Below are 15,078 nucleotides of genomic sequence, written 5' to 3' on the forward strand. Positions count from 1 at the left end.
TAAACAGAAACATAACAATAAATTCCTAAAAAATACTTCAAAAATGGAAGCACTCATTATTTTGAGTAGAAACAAAAAACAATCAATCAGTCAATCAGTCTTACCGAATTACCGAAAGCTTACCAATACTTTCAATTTCAATGTTTATTCTTAAATTTTGATAACGTATAGTTTTTGATTCTTCGTTTCAAATGGAAATGGCATAAAGTTAAAGATAACGGAATTAAAAATGTTATTCTTCATTTTATTTTATATGCAATCATAGAACTCTTAAAACATGATAATTGTTATTATTCTTTTATAGAATTTAGAAAAATATCAAGGAATTCGTAAAAAAAAAGTTTTTACAGGTTCCCTTATCAATTTTGTAAATTTTGATATAGAGGAGAAAATCGTGACGTCAGAAATGAACTCAAATCACTCAAAGTTCATTTTGTGAGTGACTTTAACAGTTTGGCCTAGTGTGACAGCTACATTGTCCCCAGTTTTCTGTGGGAGAGAAAAGGAGGTGAATACTTTATGGAAATCATATCTGTCAAAATTCCTAGCCTCAAAATTTTGTCGCGGGTTGCTTTTCTCCTCTATTGAATCAATGTTTATGTTTATTTATCTGGTTGTCAGTATTTAACTGTTTTATTTTGTTTTCAATGAAAAATTCATTTTGATATGGTTCCATGTTTTATTCCTTTTTTAAAGTGAAATGTTTGAAGAGACATATTTGCAATAACCTAAATCAATAATAATAACCTAGCAATTTCTAATCTAATCTAATCTAATCGAACACAAGCGCAGCCAGTCCGAAGAAAGCATCCTGGAAAAACTTGTGGTTAGATTACGCCCCAAGTTCTTTCTTGTCAATATTAATAATTGCAGTACATTCGAGTTACCCCGAAAATGTATAGCAAAAATTAAAGCGGCCAGGCCTAATGCGTTGCATTAACCGCAGAGACAGATTCTGTGAACGGACCACATTTCACAGAATCAACAGGGGACGAAGGATGCGTGGACATACCGTACCAAACGCTCCGAAATAATAATAACCTAGCAATTTCAGAACTTTTTTTTTTTCAAAACGTAAAAAAGTTTTTCGGTTTTTTCATTCAGAACGAACAACGATTTGATTTTATTCGACATTTAAGTTTTCCGATACTGAAAATCATGCTTTATCTATAATTATTTACCCATACTCACAAAAAAAATCAAGGGGAACACTTCGAAAAAAAAAATATTTTAAATGACCTAATAAATTTAGTTAAACAAAAATTAAATATTATGCAAATTTGTGTCAAATGTATCCAAAATTTATTTAGATTTTTAATGCATTGAAAAGCCTTCTCATTTTCAAAAATATTGAAAATGTGAAAGGAACTTTAAATTTAAAGTAAGTTATTAAAGAAGATTTAAGATTTAAGTGAATATAATTTGTAAATTGCAATACAATTTATTTTAAGAGTTAAAAAATAACTTTCAAGCAAATATGTGGGAATCTTATTTCCCGACTTTTTAATAAAAAATCACAAATTCCCGACTTTTTCCCGATTTTTGCGGATTTTGGCGCATTCCCGACTTTACCGATTTCTCGACTTGAGTGGCCACCCTGCTGTTTCCACTAATTTTAAATTGCATACAAGCAGGGTAGTTAAAAATATCAAACTGTCAGCCCTCAACAACTACAAGTATCAAGCCTGATAATCATGCAATAAATTTAGCAGATCTTCTTTTGTCAAAAATACTTTTTTTTTACATTTTAAAGGTTTTGGATTGAAGAATTTTTTTTTAATTTTTAATTTTGAAAAAAAAATATGACAAGTTACAGTCTCAACATTTGAATGCAAAAAGTGTTTTAAAATGCATTTCACACTAGTTCTAGTTCAGTTGTTTTGCAATCATCAGTTTAAAAAAAATGTAAGATTTGACAAAACAAAAAAATTTAGCGAAAAAAACTTTTTGCGATACTAAACATTGAAAATTTTCAAAACTGTAAAAGATTTTTAAATCAGCCCAAACATGTTAAAAATGATTCTAATCGCAGTGTAATGCAATTTTTAGCCGTGCTTTTCTATAGCATGGCTCAAAAGTTTGATATTTTATCCCTTAAAACAAATCATAAAATTTCAAAAATTAAAAAAGTACGTATTTTGGAAAATTATTTTCTTGTGAAAAAAGGTGAACTTATCCACGTACCTGTTTTTTTCTGAGTAGTCCTCATCAATGCCTACAACTTTGCCGGAGACACCAAATCGATCAGAAAATAATATTTTCAAAAGATAATGACAAATTCTCGTATGCAATTTGCTGATTTTCACTTTTTAAACAACCAATTTTGCAAAACTTGTGACAGAAACTTGCTTGCTCACTTCTTATTGAGCTATTTATCACTCGATTTGATTTCAGTTAAAAACGCTTTTAATGAGCTGTATTTGAATGTCAAAGTGCTGATATGGCAACATTAGAGGCACGCTGGAATTAGATGCTGTTCTCCCAATTACTAATAAAAGTTAATATTTTGTTCTAGAATCCGTATAAAGTCAATATAAAGTCAACTTTTACGTTTGTTTTCCACTTACACGTTATTTGCGGTCATGATTAGTGTCAAACTCCAAAACAGTATCGAAAGTTACTACATTTCGAAACTAGTGCTATAAAGTTGAACATTTCAGCAATCGTATGGATGCCGAAATGTACTTTTCAGTACTGTTTTTCAAGATTGACAGCAAATGTAAGTCGTTTTACAATTACAGATTTTCGCTTAAGCATCTGCACTGCCTTTCGTTCGATGACTAACTTGTGTCGTCAAGCCCTACCCCGAAAACAACCGAAAGCTATAAAAGGAAAATAAATCACCACCCATTTCGCATCTGCTGCTACTGCTGATGAGCAAGAGCGAGCTTTGCGCTTGTTTGTTGATTCATACGGTCATTCGGCACCGTCTCAATTTGATTAAACTTTTGACAGATCGTCATCGTCGAGTTTTCTTTCTTTGGACAGTGCAAAAACGAAGAAAAAAAATCGCCCGTACTCTCGATGCCCAGTTTCACACTTGCTTCTGATTCTTAACACATCTCACACACATATACTAAGGTTGGTGCTTGTTCGTCGACGATCGTATTTGTACTCACACACAAGGTTCGCGCTCCACAACACGGATAGAATCGATTTTGTTGTTTGTGTGTTGTTGCTCGCGATTTCTACGCCACAGAAAAAAAAATTGTGTTGTCGATGTTGGTGAGGGATATTCGACCTCAGGAACTAGTTTTTGAAAAAGTTTGATGGTAACTATTTTTAATGGAAATAAAATTAAAATTCTTGACTTTTTTTTGATAAGGTCCTATAAACAAATGTAAACATTGAGTATATCCCTTTCACACCTTATGTCAAAGTCCATCGGAGTAAGCGGGATACACTCAATGTTTACATTTGTTTATAGGACCTTATCAAAAAAAAGTCAAGAATTAATTAAACAAAATTATCTGCCCGAAATGGTCGATATTCTGTCCATGAAAGAACTTCTGAATGCTTAAATTGAATCAACAAGTTGTCTCATGATAGGATTCAATCCCTCGTCTTTTAGATTGGTAGTCAAAATTTTAACCACTTTGCTGTCGTAGCTCGCAAACCGTTCAAGACTGCGCTACAAATTTGTTTTGCTAGTCCGGAATTGACCAGGAATCCAGTATTGATAGTATGATGACGAGAATCGAACCACCAACCTTTTGATTGGTAGTATAACACGATACCATTACTCTAGGACTATCATCTCGAACCAAAGTGAAGCAAGAGCTGGAAATTACACTTGCGACTTTTTGAAATATTCTTCCCCCGTTCGTCGACAGATTGAAACTTGTTTTTGACTTTTCGACCGCGATTTTGTGACTCTTGTATGAGTGAGTTGGAGCCCCCCCCGAAGAAAAAAAAAAAACGGGAAAAGTCTCTCCACACCACCAATATGGCGAACATGAGGTGGTGTTCGTGCGCGTGGGAAAAGGACAGCCGATGGGGCAGCACGTGCGAGCGAGAGGCAACTGCTTTGTTGTTTGTCTGTTTTGCTCATCCTAGTGCTCTCTCTCGTGATACGTGTGAAGTGTGCACCTACGAGTGCTAGTGTCAGTCCGGTCAAGATTCGGTATTCTCGGGTTTATTGCACTGGTTCGTGCGAATAGCTGTCCGATTACGTTGACGCAAATTAGTGCTATTATGTTGCTTGTTAAATTGTAGTTGGTTCAGATAGTTTTTGGTGGTAAAATGTATTGAATGGGAACTATTCTTTTAAAATCTTGCTAGACTGTATAAACTTATGAGCTTGGTACAGTGCAGACTTAATACTCCAAAGTCATTACGGTTTTTGCCTTCCTCACCTTACTGAGGAAAGGCTATAAAATCACTCGAAAAACGAAATTAATAATTTGACCTTCATGTATACATATCGACTCAGAATCAAATTCTGAGCAAATGGCTGTGTGTGTGTGTAGTAGGCCATGCTAACTACCAGCACTCCCAGCACAGTTCGTTCCCGGCTACCCATAACGTCGGACGCAATAAACAGTTCATCAGCAACAAACTGTATTTCACTGTAGCTTAGCAACAGTTACAACATTTGGCGACGAGGAGAAGAAAATTTTCCTGGAACTTTCTCGAAGTCAACTCAAGCCCCCCAGGAAAATGTCTGACGTGGATCTTCGGCAAGTTATCCTCAGGCTGGACGCGCTCCTTGCAAAGCAGAACCTGATGTTGGAGAAATATCAAGTTTCGCCAAGTTCCGAACCTGCCAACAACGAGCCCCAGGAGGAAGCACACATCTCTGTGTCTAGCGCACCGGAGAACCACGCTACGAAAGAATGCCACCGTGTGGCCAACCTCAAGCAGGTCGTGCAGACGGACCTGAAGCAGAAGAAGAAGCACATCCGCATCGCGCTCAACAGGACGACCGTACCGATGCAGCTGGATACTGTTTCCGACACCACGCTGTGTGCCATGAATCCGGATCAACACCACGAATCGCTTGGACGCTGCAAGACAGTTCTGCGTGCCAAGAATCTGGAAGCATCCTCGGAACCGCTTGGACACACCGCTCGCACACACAATACGCAAGACAACGAGGCCGTCATCGATCCAGATCAACCCGTCGATCTGGCCGTCTCAAGTCCAACCTACGACGATCCCCGCACGGAGCCCTCCGACAGTGTTCCCGGACCCGATCATCGTCCGTCGCCGGCATCGAGCGACGCCATCAAGCTTGCCGACACCAGTTCCTGCGCCAACGCCGGCCATTTGGATCCTCATCCTTGGTTGGTGGCCCTGCGGACATTCCGGAAGCTCTCAACGAAGATCAAGCATCGCATCTCTCCAACGGCTGCAAGAGATCTCAAAAATCTCGCCGAAGGAGGAAAAGCGGTCACAGATCATCCCACAAACATCGCCTGGTTCAAGAAGCATCTCAATCCGTCATACGTCGATCGCGGACCACACCTGGCTTGGCCGCCGCGAGACGATCGGAAACGGCTACAACCGGAAACTGGTCCACCGGTGAAGCAGTTCAGTAGCAGGAAGATTGGCCGTCCGCCAAATCTCCTAAAGGGGGAGATGTAGTAGGCCATGCTAACCAGGGCTGCGGAGTCGGGTCATATTTCAAACGACTCCGACTCCGACTCCGACTCCGGTTTTCTCAGACTAGCCGACTCCGACTCCGGCTCCGGCTTTCAACAAATGGTTGGCTCCGACTCCGACTCCGGCCTACCAACTCTAGCCGACTCCGACTCCGACTCCGACTCCAGCTTTCAACAAATGGTTGGCTCCGACTCCGACTCCGACTCCACATATTTTTAAATGTATCAAAAGTTAGTCAACTTTTATTAGCTAATTATTTTTAAAACATTGATAAATAGGATTATTTAAATACTCTTTAAGCGTTATGTTTTTCTCAAGAAAAATAAGTTCGAATCACAAAACGAAAAAAAAGTTTCTAGGTTGTAAGTTTTATACGTTATGAAAACAGAAATCAAAAAATTTCTTCAGTTTTAGAGGCGTTTGAGAAGAACAGTTTTGTAAGTAAATTTGGATTTATTTGCTTAACCGCAAATTTGCAAATAATTTATTCAAAGCTAATAAATTTAAATATTAAATTGTTATTTTTGAATGAATAATCAAAAGAAACCTGGCCTTAATGATCTATTGAACATTAAAATTCAATTTGCTCTTTTTCAGGCTGACATTTATAAGAAGCACAGTGACAGGCACCTGGTTTTGAAATGACAATTTTAAACGAAACATTTTTTTTTGTTTTTTTTTTAAGACGTACATGGACATCACGCTATGGCTGAAGGAGATTATTATTGCAAATCAATGTATCTGAACAATTTCTTCGTGGAAAGGACGCTTAAGAGGTCCTTTTCAAATATCTGTGACATGGAAAATATTTATTTGGAATTTTTTAATTTATTTTAATTTTAAAAATTAAAATACATTAAAAAGGAGGCGCACGATACTTCGTGAATCTTCACCTAAAACGAAGCTTTATTAATGATCTTGCGTCTCCATCAAAATATATGAAAAAACTTAAAATATAATAAAAAACAAATATCCACAAGTAAAATATTTTCTAGGTCACAAGTATTTCATTTTTTTAAGGTACATTGATTTGCAATGATAATCACCTTCCATCATATTGGCGTGGGACAAACAGTATGAGAAAATTCTTACGGGTTGATAAAATTTTGATTTCGTTTTTTTTTTATAATATTTGAAAAATAAATTAAAATCCTACGCACTCAGTTTTTTATGCCGAACATCGGCAGAATTCTGCCGAAAACAGAACAACTGAGCGCTCGGCAGAGAGTTCGGCAGAAAATTCATCTGCCGAAGTCTCGGCAAAAATAATTATGACAGCCAGCTTCTTTATGCCGAAAATCTGGAAACGAATTCAACCGAAAATCTCGGCATTTATCATAATAAAAACAAATCGAGATTCTCGCAATTAATAAAAAGCTGTTAAACAATATGCATTCGATTTCCAAAAACAGTGATTACTTTTTTTAATCTTTTTATGTACCTCGTATTTTTTTCCTAAAAAATGATTTAACTTAAAACCTCCAAGACATTCGCTATCGGGGTAAAAGATGACTGTGTGTGTTCTTTTTTCAGAAAGAACTGGATGAAATTTGGTCAAATTTGAATTGAAATGCTTAATCTCTAAAAAGAAATGAAAAAATGGCGACGCATTTTTATATAGTAAATGATGAACAATAAAAAAAACATATTTTTTGTTAAATTTAAGATAACTCCGACTCCGACTCCGACTCCGACTCCGGGTTATCAGAAATCTCCGGCTCCGACTCCGACTCCGACTCCAGCTCTTAAAATCTAGCCGACTCCGGCTCCGACTCCGACTCCAGCTGTTCGAGTTTTGACGACTCCGACTCCGACTCCGACTCCAGGTCCTCAAAAAGACCCGACTCCACCGACTCCGGCTCCGACTCCGACTCCGACTCCACAGCCCTGATGCTAACTACCAGCACTCCCAGCACAGTTCGTTCCCGGCTACCCATAACGTCGGACGCAATAAACAGTTCATCAGCAACAAACTGTATTTCACTGTAGCTTAGCAACAGTTACAACAGTGTGGTGGGATGTTGATCACACAAATTTGCACTGGATTATCTCAGCACTGGCTGAACCGATTTGGACCGTTTTGGTCTCATTCGATCCGCCTTAGGGTCCCATAAGTAGCTATTGAAAATTATAAAGTTTAGTTAAGTACTTCAAAAGTTATGCTAAAAAACAATTTTAGCAAAAATCCGGAAGATCGTAAAAAGGGTGGTTTTTGTAAGAAACCCCGTCATGTTATACATTTTTTGAAAGGTATTGAAAAGCCCTTTCTATCAAGTCTAAAACATATAAGATCAGACAACCCTATCAAAAGTTATAAGCACCTAAATGTTATTTATACACTTTTCAGAGGCCGGATCTCAGATATTTTGATGAAAACGTTGTCCGGATCTATCATGCTTCTTTTCGTTGGATAGGTAATTAGAAGACCTTTTCAAAGAGTTCAAAAGATTGAAGATCTGACAACCCTATCAAAAGTTATGAGCACATAAGTGCCCTGAATTATGAAGATCTGACTACCCAATATGATGGAATGAATAATGAATCAAGTTGATATAACACTGAAAGGTCCGGTTGTTTCTATTTTGGATAGCATTACCCTCTAAATGTAAGAAGGTACCAACCACCTAAGGGTGGATTAAGTAACGTTTTTTTTCAAAGGATCGAAGAAGTCGTGTGTGAGTTCGGATGTAAAAATTGTATGTTGCTTAAAAATTGCGACAGTTCTTTCTCCTTTTCAGTTAAATTACGAACATTTTTCGACCAAAAATACTGTTTCGAAACAAATACGTTAAACAATCTCCGGATTGTCCCGGAACCGGTTTAACCCCCAGAGGAAAATTTTATGGTGGTCAGATAGAGGACAAAAAACCAACATCTTGCAATTTAAAGCATCAAAATTTGTCCACTACAGCCCAATTACGAGTCCCTAGTCTGAAATTTGAAATTTTCACTTTTCGTGCTGAGAATGTCTGTACCGTCCTGGGTCAGAATGTTTTGCTTTTGTTACTTTTTGTTTTTCAAATTTCAGACTAGGGACTCATAATCGCGCTGTAGTGGACGAATTTGGATGCTTTAAATTGCAAGAGGTGTTTTTTTTGTCCTCTATCTGACAAATTTAATTTTTTAGTTTATCGAAAAATTCTGTTGAGATTCTGATGCAGGTAGAATTCTTAAATTCATAAATTCTTAAGTTAATAAATTGTTAAATTCTGAATTTATTTAATTCTGAAAAAAGTACTGCAGAATTCTTGATTTCTAGACCTTTTAAAAATAAAATAAAAACTTTAGAATTAATAAATAATAATGTATTTTTAAAAGGTCCTATAAACATATGAAAGACAATAGCGAATAGGTCCATTAAAAAAACTCAAGAATTGTTAAATGCTACCATTTTTGTCACCATCTTAGATTATAGAAAATCTGATAATTTTGGAGCATTTTTCGAGTCATATTTTAATTAGAAACATTTTGAAAAAAAAACTTTCACAGCAAAAAATCCGATGGTAAAATCGCATGCAAAAGCATGCACATCACCTTTGTGAGCAAAAGCATGTAATATTGTATGAGAAAACGTGTACAGAAAGAGCATGTGGGTAATTCTCCGCCAACTCACACAGCAGTTGTCCCGACCCCTCTTCGATTTGCGTGAAACTTTGTCCTAAGAGGTAACTTTTGTCCCTGATCACGAATCCGAGGTCTGTTTTTTGATATCTCGTGACGGAGGGGCGGTACGACCCCTTCCATTTTTGAACATGCGAAAAAAGAGGTGTTCTTCAATAATTTGCAGCCTGAAACGGTGATGAGATAGAAATTTGGTGTCAAAGGGACTTTTGTGTAAAATTAGACGCCCGATTTGATGGCGTACTCAGAATTCCGAAAAAACGTATTTTTCGTCGAAAAAAACACTAAAAATGTTTGAAAAACTCTGCCATTTTCCGTTACTCGACTGTAAAAATTTTGGAACATGTCATTTTATGGGAAATTTAATGTACTTTTCGAATCTACATTGACCCAGAAGGGTCATTTTTTCATTTAAAACAAAAATTTTCATTTTAAAATTTCGTGTTTTTTCTAACTTCGCAGGGTTATTTTTTAGAGTGTAATAAAAAAAATTTAATATAAATACATAAGGGGTTTGCTTATAAACATCACGAGTTATCGCGATTTTACGAAAAAAAGTTTTGAAAATGTTGGTCGTCGTTGATCATGGCCGTTCATGGTCACCCGCCACAGGCACGGACGACGAAACAAAGAGAAACGCTAAAAGTAACTTTTTCAAAACTTTTTTTTTTTCGTAAAATCGCGATAACTCGTGATGTTTATAAGCAAACCCCTTATGTCTATATATCAAAATTTTTGTAATTGTCTGCTCTACAACTTTGTAGAACATTATTACACTCTAAAAAATAACCCGGCAAAGTTAGAAAAAACACGAAATTTTAAAATGAAAATTTTTGTTCTAAATGAAAAAAATGAGCCTTCTGAGTCAATGTAGATTCGAAAAGTACATTAAATTTCCCATAAAATGACATGTTCCAAATTTTTTTGCAGTTGAGTAACGGAAAATGGGAGAATTTAAAAAAAAATTGGTGTTTTTTTTCGATAAAAAATACGTTTTTTCGGAATTCTGAGTACGCCATCAAATCGGGCGTCTAATTTTACATAAAAGTCCCTTTGACACCAAATGTCTATCTCATCACCGTTTTAAGCTGCAAATTATTGAAAAACACCTCTTTTTTCGCATGTTCAAAAATGGAAGGGGTCGTACCGCCCCTCCGTCACGAGATATCAAAAAAACGGACCTCGGATTCGTGATCAGGGATAAAAGTTACCCCTTAGGACAAAGTTTCACGCAAATCGAAGTCGGGGCAACTTTTCCCGATTTCGTGTGAGTTGGTAGAGAATTACCCATGTACAAAAGAAAAATAAATAAATTTTACACACCCCAAAAATAACATCAATCTGGTGAGAGTCTTTTCCAGATTACCAAGTCCGCGCCCCAACCGTTTTTTTTTTCTGTTTGAGTATTAAGACACGGAATCCTGATTACAAGGACTATTGTATTGTATATTTTACTGTTATTAAGCATTTCCAGATCTATAACACAGTTCCTATTGAGAGGAAAAGTGCTGTTCCATCCAGATGCTGTAAACGCCAGTCCTTGTGCCTTGTGCGCTATGTATCGCTAGAACCGCGGTGACAATTTTTTTTGTGTCATTTTTCAAGCTCTTCCCAGCAGCTATTATTTGCCGCGCGGGGTCTTGTAAAGACAATTGTCTTTTTGCGGCGCTACTTTTGCGGTGTTCCCTTTGCTCTGATCTGGACAATGCGACTGGACTGCAGTGCAATACCGATCGGCTGGGCATTATTTATATGCGAAGACACGAGGAAAGTATTTTGGGAAGAGGCGCAAAGGAATATCCCAAGATCGATCACATGCTTGAAGAGCACGTGAAGCAACCGTTTTATACTCATACGGATGCTGCTACCTCTGAACTTAAACCTAAGGCTGCCACTCTGAGAAGAACCCATGACTTTCCGCTTATGTGGCGAAACCCGTAACCATTCGGCCACAGGAGGTTGGCGCCCCAACCGTCACGGCATACAATATTACATGCTTTTGCTCACAAAGGTGATGTGCATGCTTTTGCATGCGATTTCACACAGAACGCCGAAATGCATTAGACTCATCAAAGCGGCCAGGCCTACTGCGTTGCATTAATTCTGATTAAACAAAAAAACACATTTCATAGAACCATCAAGGGAGGAAGGAGACGTGGACATACCGGACTTTTGAAATTCTGGCAACCCTGTCATTAAATGTCACTATGATTTTGAAAGATGAACAACCAAAACACGTTTTGCTCATAATGCCTAAAACAAGGCTAAATCGGGATCTAAGAACAAGTTTATATGAACAAAGTTTGCCTTTGCTTTTCACACAGGTAAACAACAAAGCATTCGAATTCGTATATATTTGCCCTGACAGACCTGCTGACAGCGTTCCAGTCAATTGCTTAAACCCTTGCAGCGCTATAACGCCCCAGTGCGCATGTTTCCGCCTAACCATATGATTTTGAAAGATGTCGTGAAGTTGGCGGTGGTCGAGCACTCGTGACACTGACAGAACCTCGACTGCTCGAACTGCTTGAATTTTGCTCTAGCTAGAACAACTCGATTTGAAAAGGGGGAGTTGTGTGCGAGGTGTTATCAGGTCGTGTGGATTTGAGAGAGCGAGAGTTCTCTCTCTCTCTCACTTGACTAAGGTGGAAGATTCTGAGGGTTCACCGTTCTCCTGGAGCTGCTGGGAATTTTCAGTCTGTGGTGAACCGTAAAGCTTTTCTGTACATAGTTGCTTCTTTCCGCGAAACGCGATACGATACTGTTGTGTCTCTCCTCTTGTTGGGTGCGGGGAGGAGGGAGGGTTCGATTATTGTAAAGGAGTTTGAGGGTGGGAGGTTAAAAAAGGACCATTTTCTTCTTCTCCTCACAAACCTCGATGTCTGGCCGTCGAAAAGTGTCGTCACGTGCTGCAACTGGGCAGTGAATTCACGGGGGGAGGATTTGTGTTGTTGCTTGGGAATCTGCCCCCGAAACGGCCCCCAAAATGATGGACACGGTGTACAATTTTCACGAAATGATTGACATAATCGATGTGATTTGTACCCTTCGCACGGAACTGCACCCGATGACGAGTGGCGGCGGCGGCGGCGGTGACCTCAACGGCATCGACTGCGACGGCGACGACGATGAAGATGCTATCGACAACAGAAACGGCCGCCGAGGTGGCCAGGCCGCCACTTCGAAGCTCGTTGAATGCAAGGTTGACCGTCTGATTCCCACGTTGTCTCATCATTTATCTTTCTTTTTTTATTTGCTTAGAACGAACAAACTTTTACTTGAACACAAATATCTCCAACATTAATTTTTGTCCTTCTCTTTCTCTCCCGGAACACACGCAGATCGATAACATGGCGGAGAGTGATCTCAAGGCGCTTCTCGAGGAAGCCATCACCTACAAACGTCCAAAGGATCGGGAGCACAAGAGTGCAACGTTCAACGTGAGTACCAAAGTCCGGAGGTTGTCAGACATCGAATAATAAAAACTGCAATGGTTGAAAATCTATAAAACCACAAAGATGGCCAGCAGTAGTGGCTTGATGAGGTAGGAAGTTGGGTAAGGTGGGGAGGGGGACAAAGATCCTTACTCGCCATTGCAAGATTACATAACAGAGAGAACCATTCTATCGTCATCATCCTGGAAGAAAGGAAGAGCATTGACAGTCGAGACAGTTGCTGGCTGTCAGAATTTTGTGTCCGATGAAAGTTCTGAAAAGTGAAAAGCGAGAGGAGCTCGCGATTGTGGGTGTGTGGGCGGTAGAGAGTGCGTGGGAGGAAAGGATTTCCTCCTTTTTTGAGTCCCCTTCTTCGTCACACAACCTTACCCGTGTCCAATGTTGTCACGGGAGGAAAGTGCGCAGTAGCGCCAGTCAGCCACCAGACAGGACACAGAACCAACACAGCAGACCTGTCAGAATGTCCTTTTTCACCGATTTGAACATTTAAATCGGGTTTGAACCTTAAAACTACTGGACCAAAACAAATTATGGCGTATTTTAATATTTTTTTTTGCAATTCCGCTGTGAAATTGTCAAATTGTAAGGAAAAATCCTTACAAAAATAAAATAATGGAAAATTAATACCTTTCAATACCAGTGCTGAAAAGTTCTATTTGGGGAATGGGTGCTGAAAAGTTGAACATTTCAACACTAGTATCGAAAAGTGACAGTTTTCAATATTTTTTGTTTTGAACGGTGAATTTACTAAATGGGTAATTCTCCGCCAACTCACACAGCAGTTGCACCGACCCCTCTTCGATTTGCGTGAAACTTTGTCGTGACGGACGGGCGGTACGACCCCTTTCATTTTTGAGCATGCGAAAAAGAGGTGTTTTTCAATAATTTGCAGCCTGAAACGGTGATGAGATAGAAATTTGTTGTCAAAGGGACTTTTATGTAAAATTAGACGCCCGATTTGGTGGCGTACTCAGAATTCCGAAAAAAAAACTAATTTTTCATCGAAAAAAAAAGCATTTTTTAAAAACTTTGTCATTTTCCGTTAATCAACCCTAAAAAAAATTAAAGAAATTTAATGTACTTTTCGAATCATCTCAACAACAACAACAGCTCTACAACTTTGCTAAACATTGTTACACTCTAAAAAATAACCCTGCAAAGTTTGAAGAAACACGAAATGTTCTAAATGAAAAAAAAAACCTTTCTGGGTCAATGTAAATTCGAAAAGCACATTAATTTTTCCTTAAAATGATATGTTCCAAAAAAATTTACAGTTGAGTAACGGAAAATGGAAGAGTTTTTGAAACTTTTTTTTGTGTTTTTTTTTTTCGATGAACAATAAGTTCTTTTTCGTTATTCTAAGTACGCCAATCGGGCGTCCAATTTTAAATAAAAGTCCCTTTGACCCAAAATTTCTATCTCATCGCCCTTTCAGGCTGCAAATTATTGAAAAACACCTCTTATTTCGCATGTTCAAAAATGGAAGGGGTCGTACCGCCCCTCCGTCACGAGATATCATTAAACGGACCTCGGATTCGTGATCAGGGACAAAAGTTACCCCTTAGGACAAAGTTTCACGCAAATCGAAGAGGGGTCGGGGCAACTTTTCCCGATTTCGTGTGAGTTGGTAGAGAATTTACCCTAATAAATTGAAAAATAAATTTTTTTCAATATTTCATCACCGCCATCTTGGATTTGAAAATTCTTACTCACTTTAGGGGTCATACTAAAGCTCAACAATCAAAAATAAGACAAACAAAAAAACATTTTTTTCGTGATTCGATTATCCAAAGTTTCGATTATTCGAATGAAATTTTGCCAAGGCCTTCGGGTAATCGAGTCTGGACTGTATGTTACCACCGTCATTTTTAAAATTCTAAATCACTTAAGCTTTGTTTAGGGGCCATACTTAAGTTCGAAAAAAGATAATAAGCCGTTGCCAATATTTCTCAAAGCTCAAAATTTAGGTAAACTCGAGATATCTTCATTTGAAAATGTATAAAATTTGATTTTTTTTTACTACGGTCCAGACTCGATAATCTGAAGGCCTTGGGAAAAAAATTACTTCGAATAATTGTACTCGAATCATGATTTTTTTTTCGCTGTCTGGTTTTTGAATGTATTGCTTAAGTATGACCCCTAAACTACTCTAGAACGTGATTTAGAGATTTAAAATTCAAGATGGCGGCCAAAATGGCGGTGATGAAATCCAGAGTTTTTTTTTTTAAAGGACCAATAAACTATTGTCTTTCATATGTTTATAAGACCTAATAAAAAAAAACTCTAGAAATATTGATAAAATTGATGATTTATAAGGCAATCAACTGTTAGAATTTAACTTTAATGGGGTCACAGAACTCGAATTTGATGTTAAAACTTTAAAGTAAGAAAACAAAAA

General features: G+C 37.9%; 1 protein-coding gene across 6 annotated transcripts in view; it reads left to right on the top strand.

The window, feature by feature from the left end:
• LOC120420465 (serine-rich adhesin for platelets-like) overlaps positions 1-15,078 on the top strand; it is a 40,395-nt gene that overhangs the window by 7,498 nt on the left and 17,819 nt on the right. For 5 of the 6 annotated variants that reach the window (XM_039583490.2, XM_039583492.2, XM_039583491.2 and 2 more), the window contains one exon: positions 12,567-12,665. In XM_039583490.2, coding sequence (XP_039439424.1) covers positions 12,567-12,665 — 99 coding nt within the window. Of the gene's footprint in view, positions 1-12,126; positions 12,428-12,566; positions 12,666-15,078 lie in introns of those variants that run through there. The other variant, XM_039583493.2, reaches the window with a different exon arrangement.

This window comes from Culex pipiens, chromosome 3, assembly GCF_016801865.2.
Source record: "Culex pipiens pallens isolate TS chromosome 3, TS_CPP_V2, whole genome shotgun sequence".
In the NCBI taxonomy this organism is placed as follows: domain Eukaryota; kingdom Metazoa; phylum Arthropoda; class Insecta; order Diptera; family Culicidae; genus Culex; species Culex pipiens.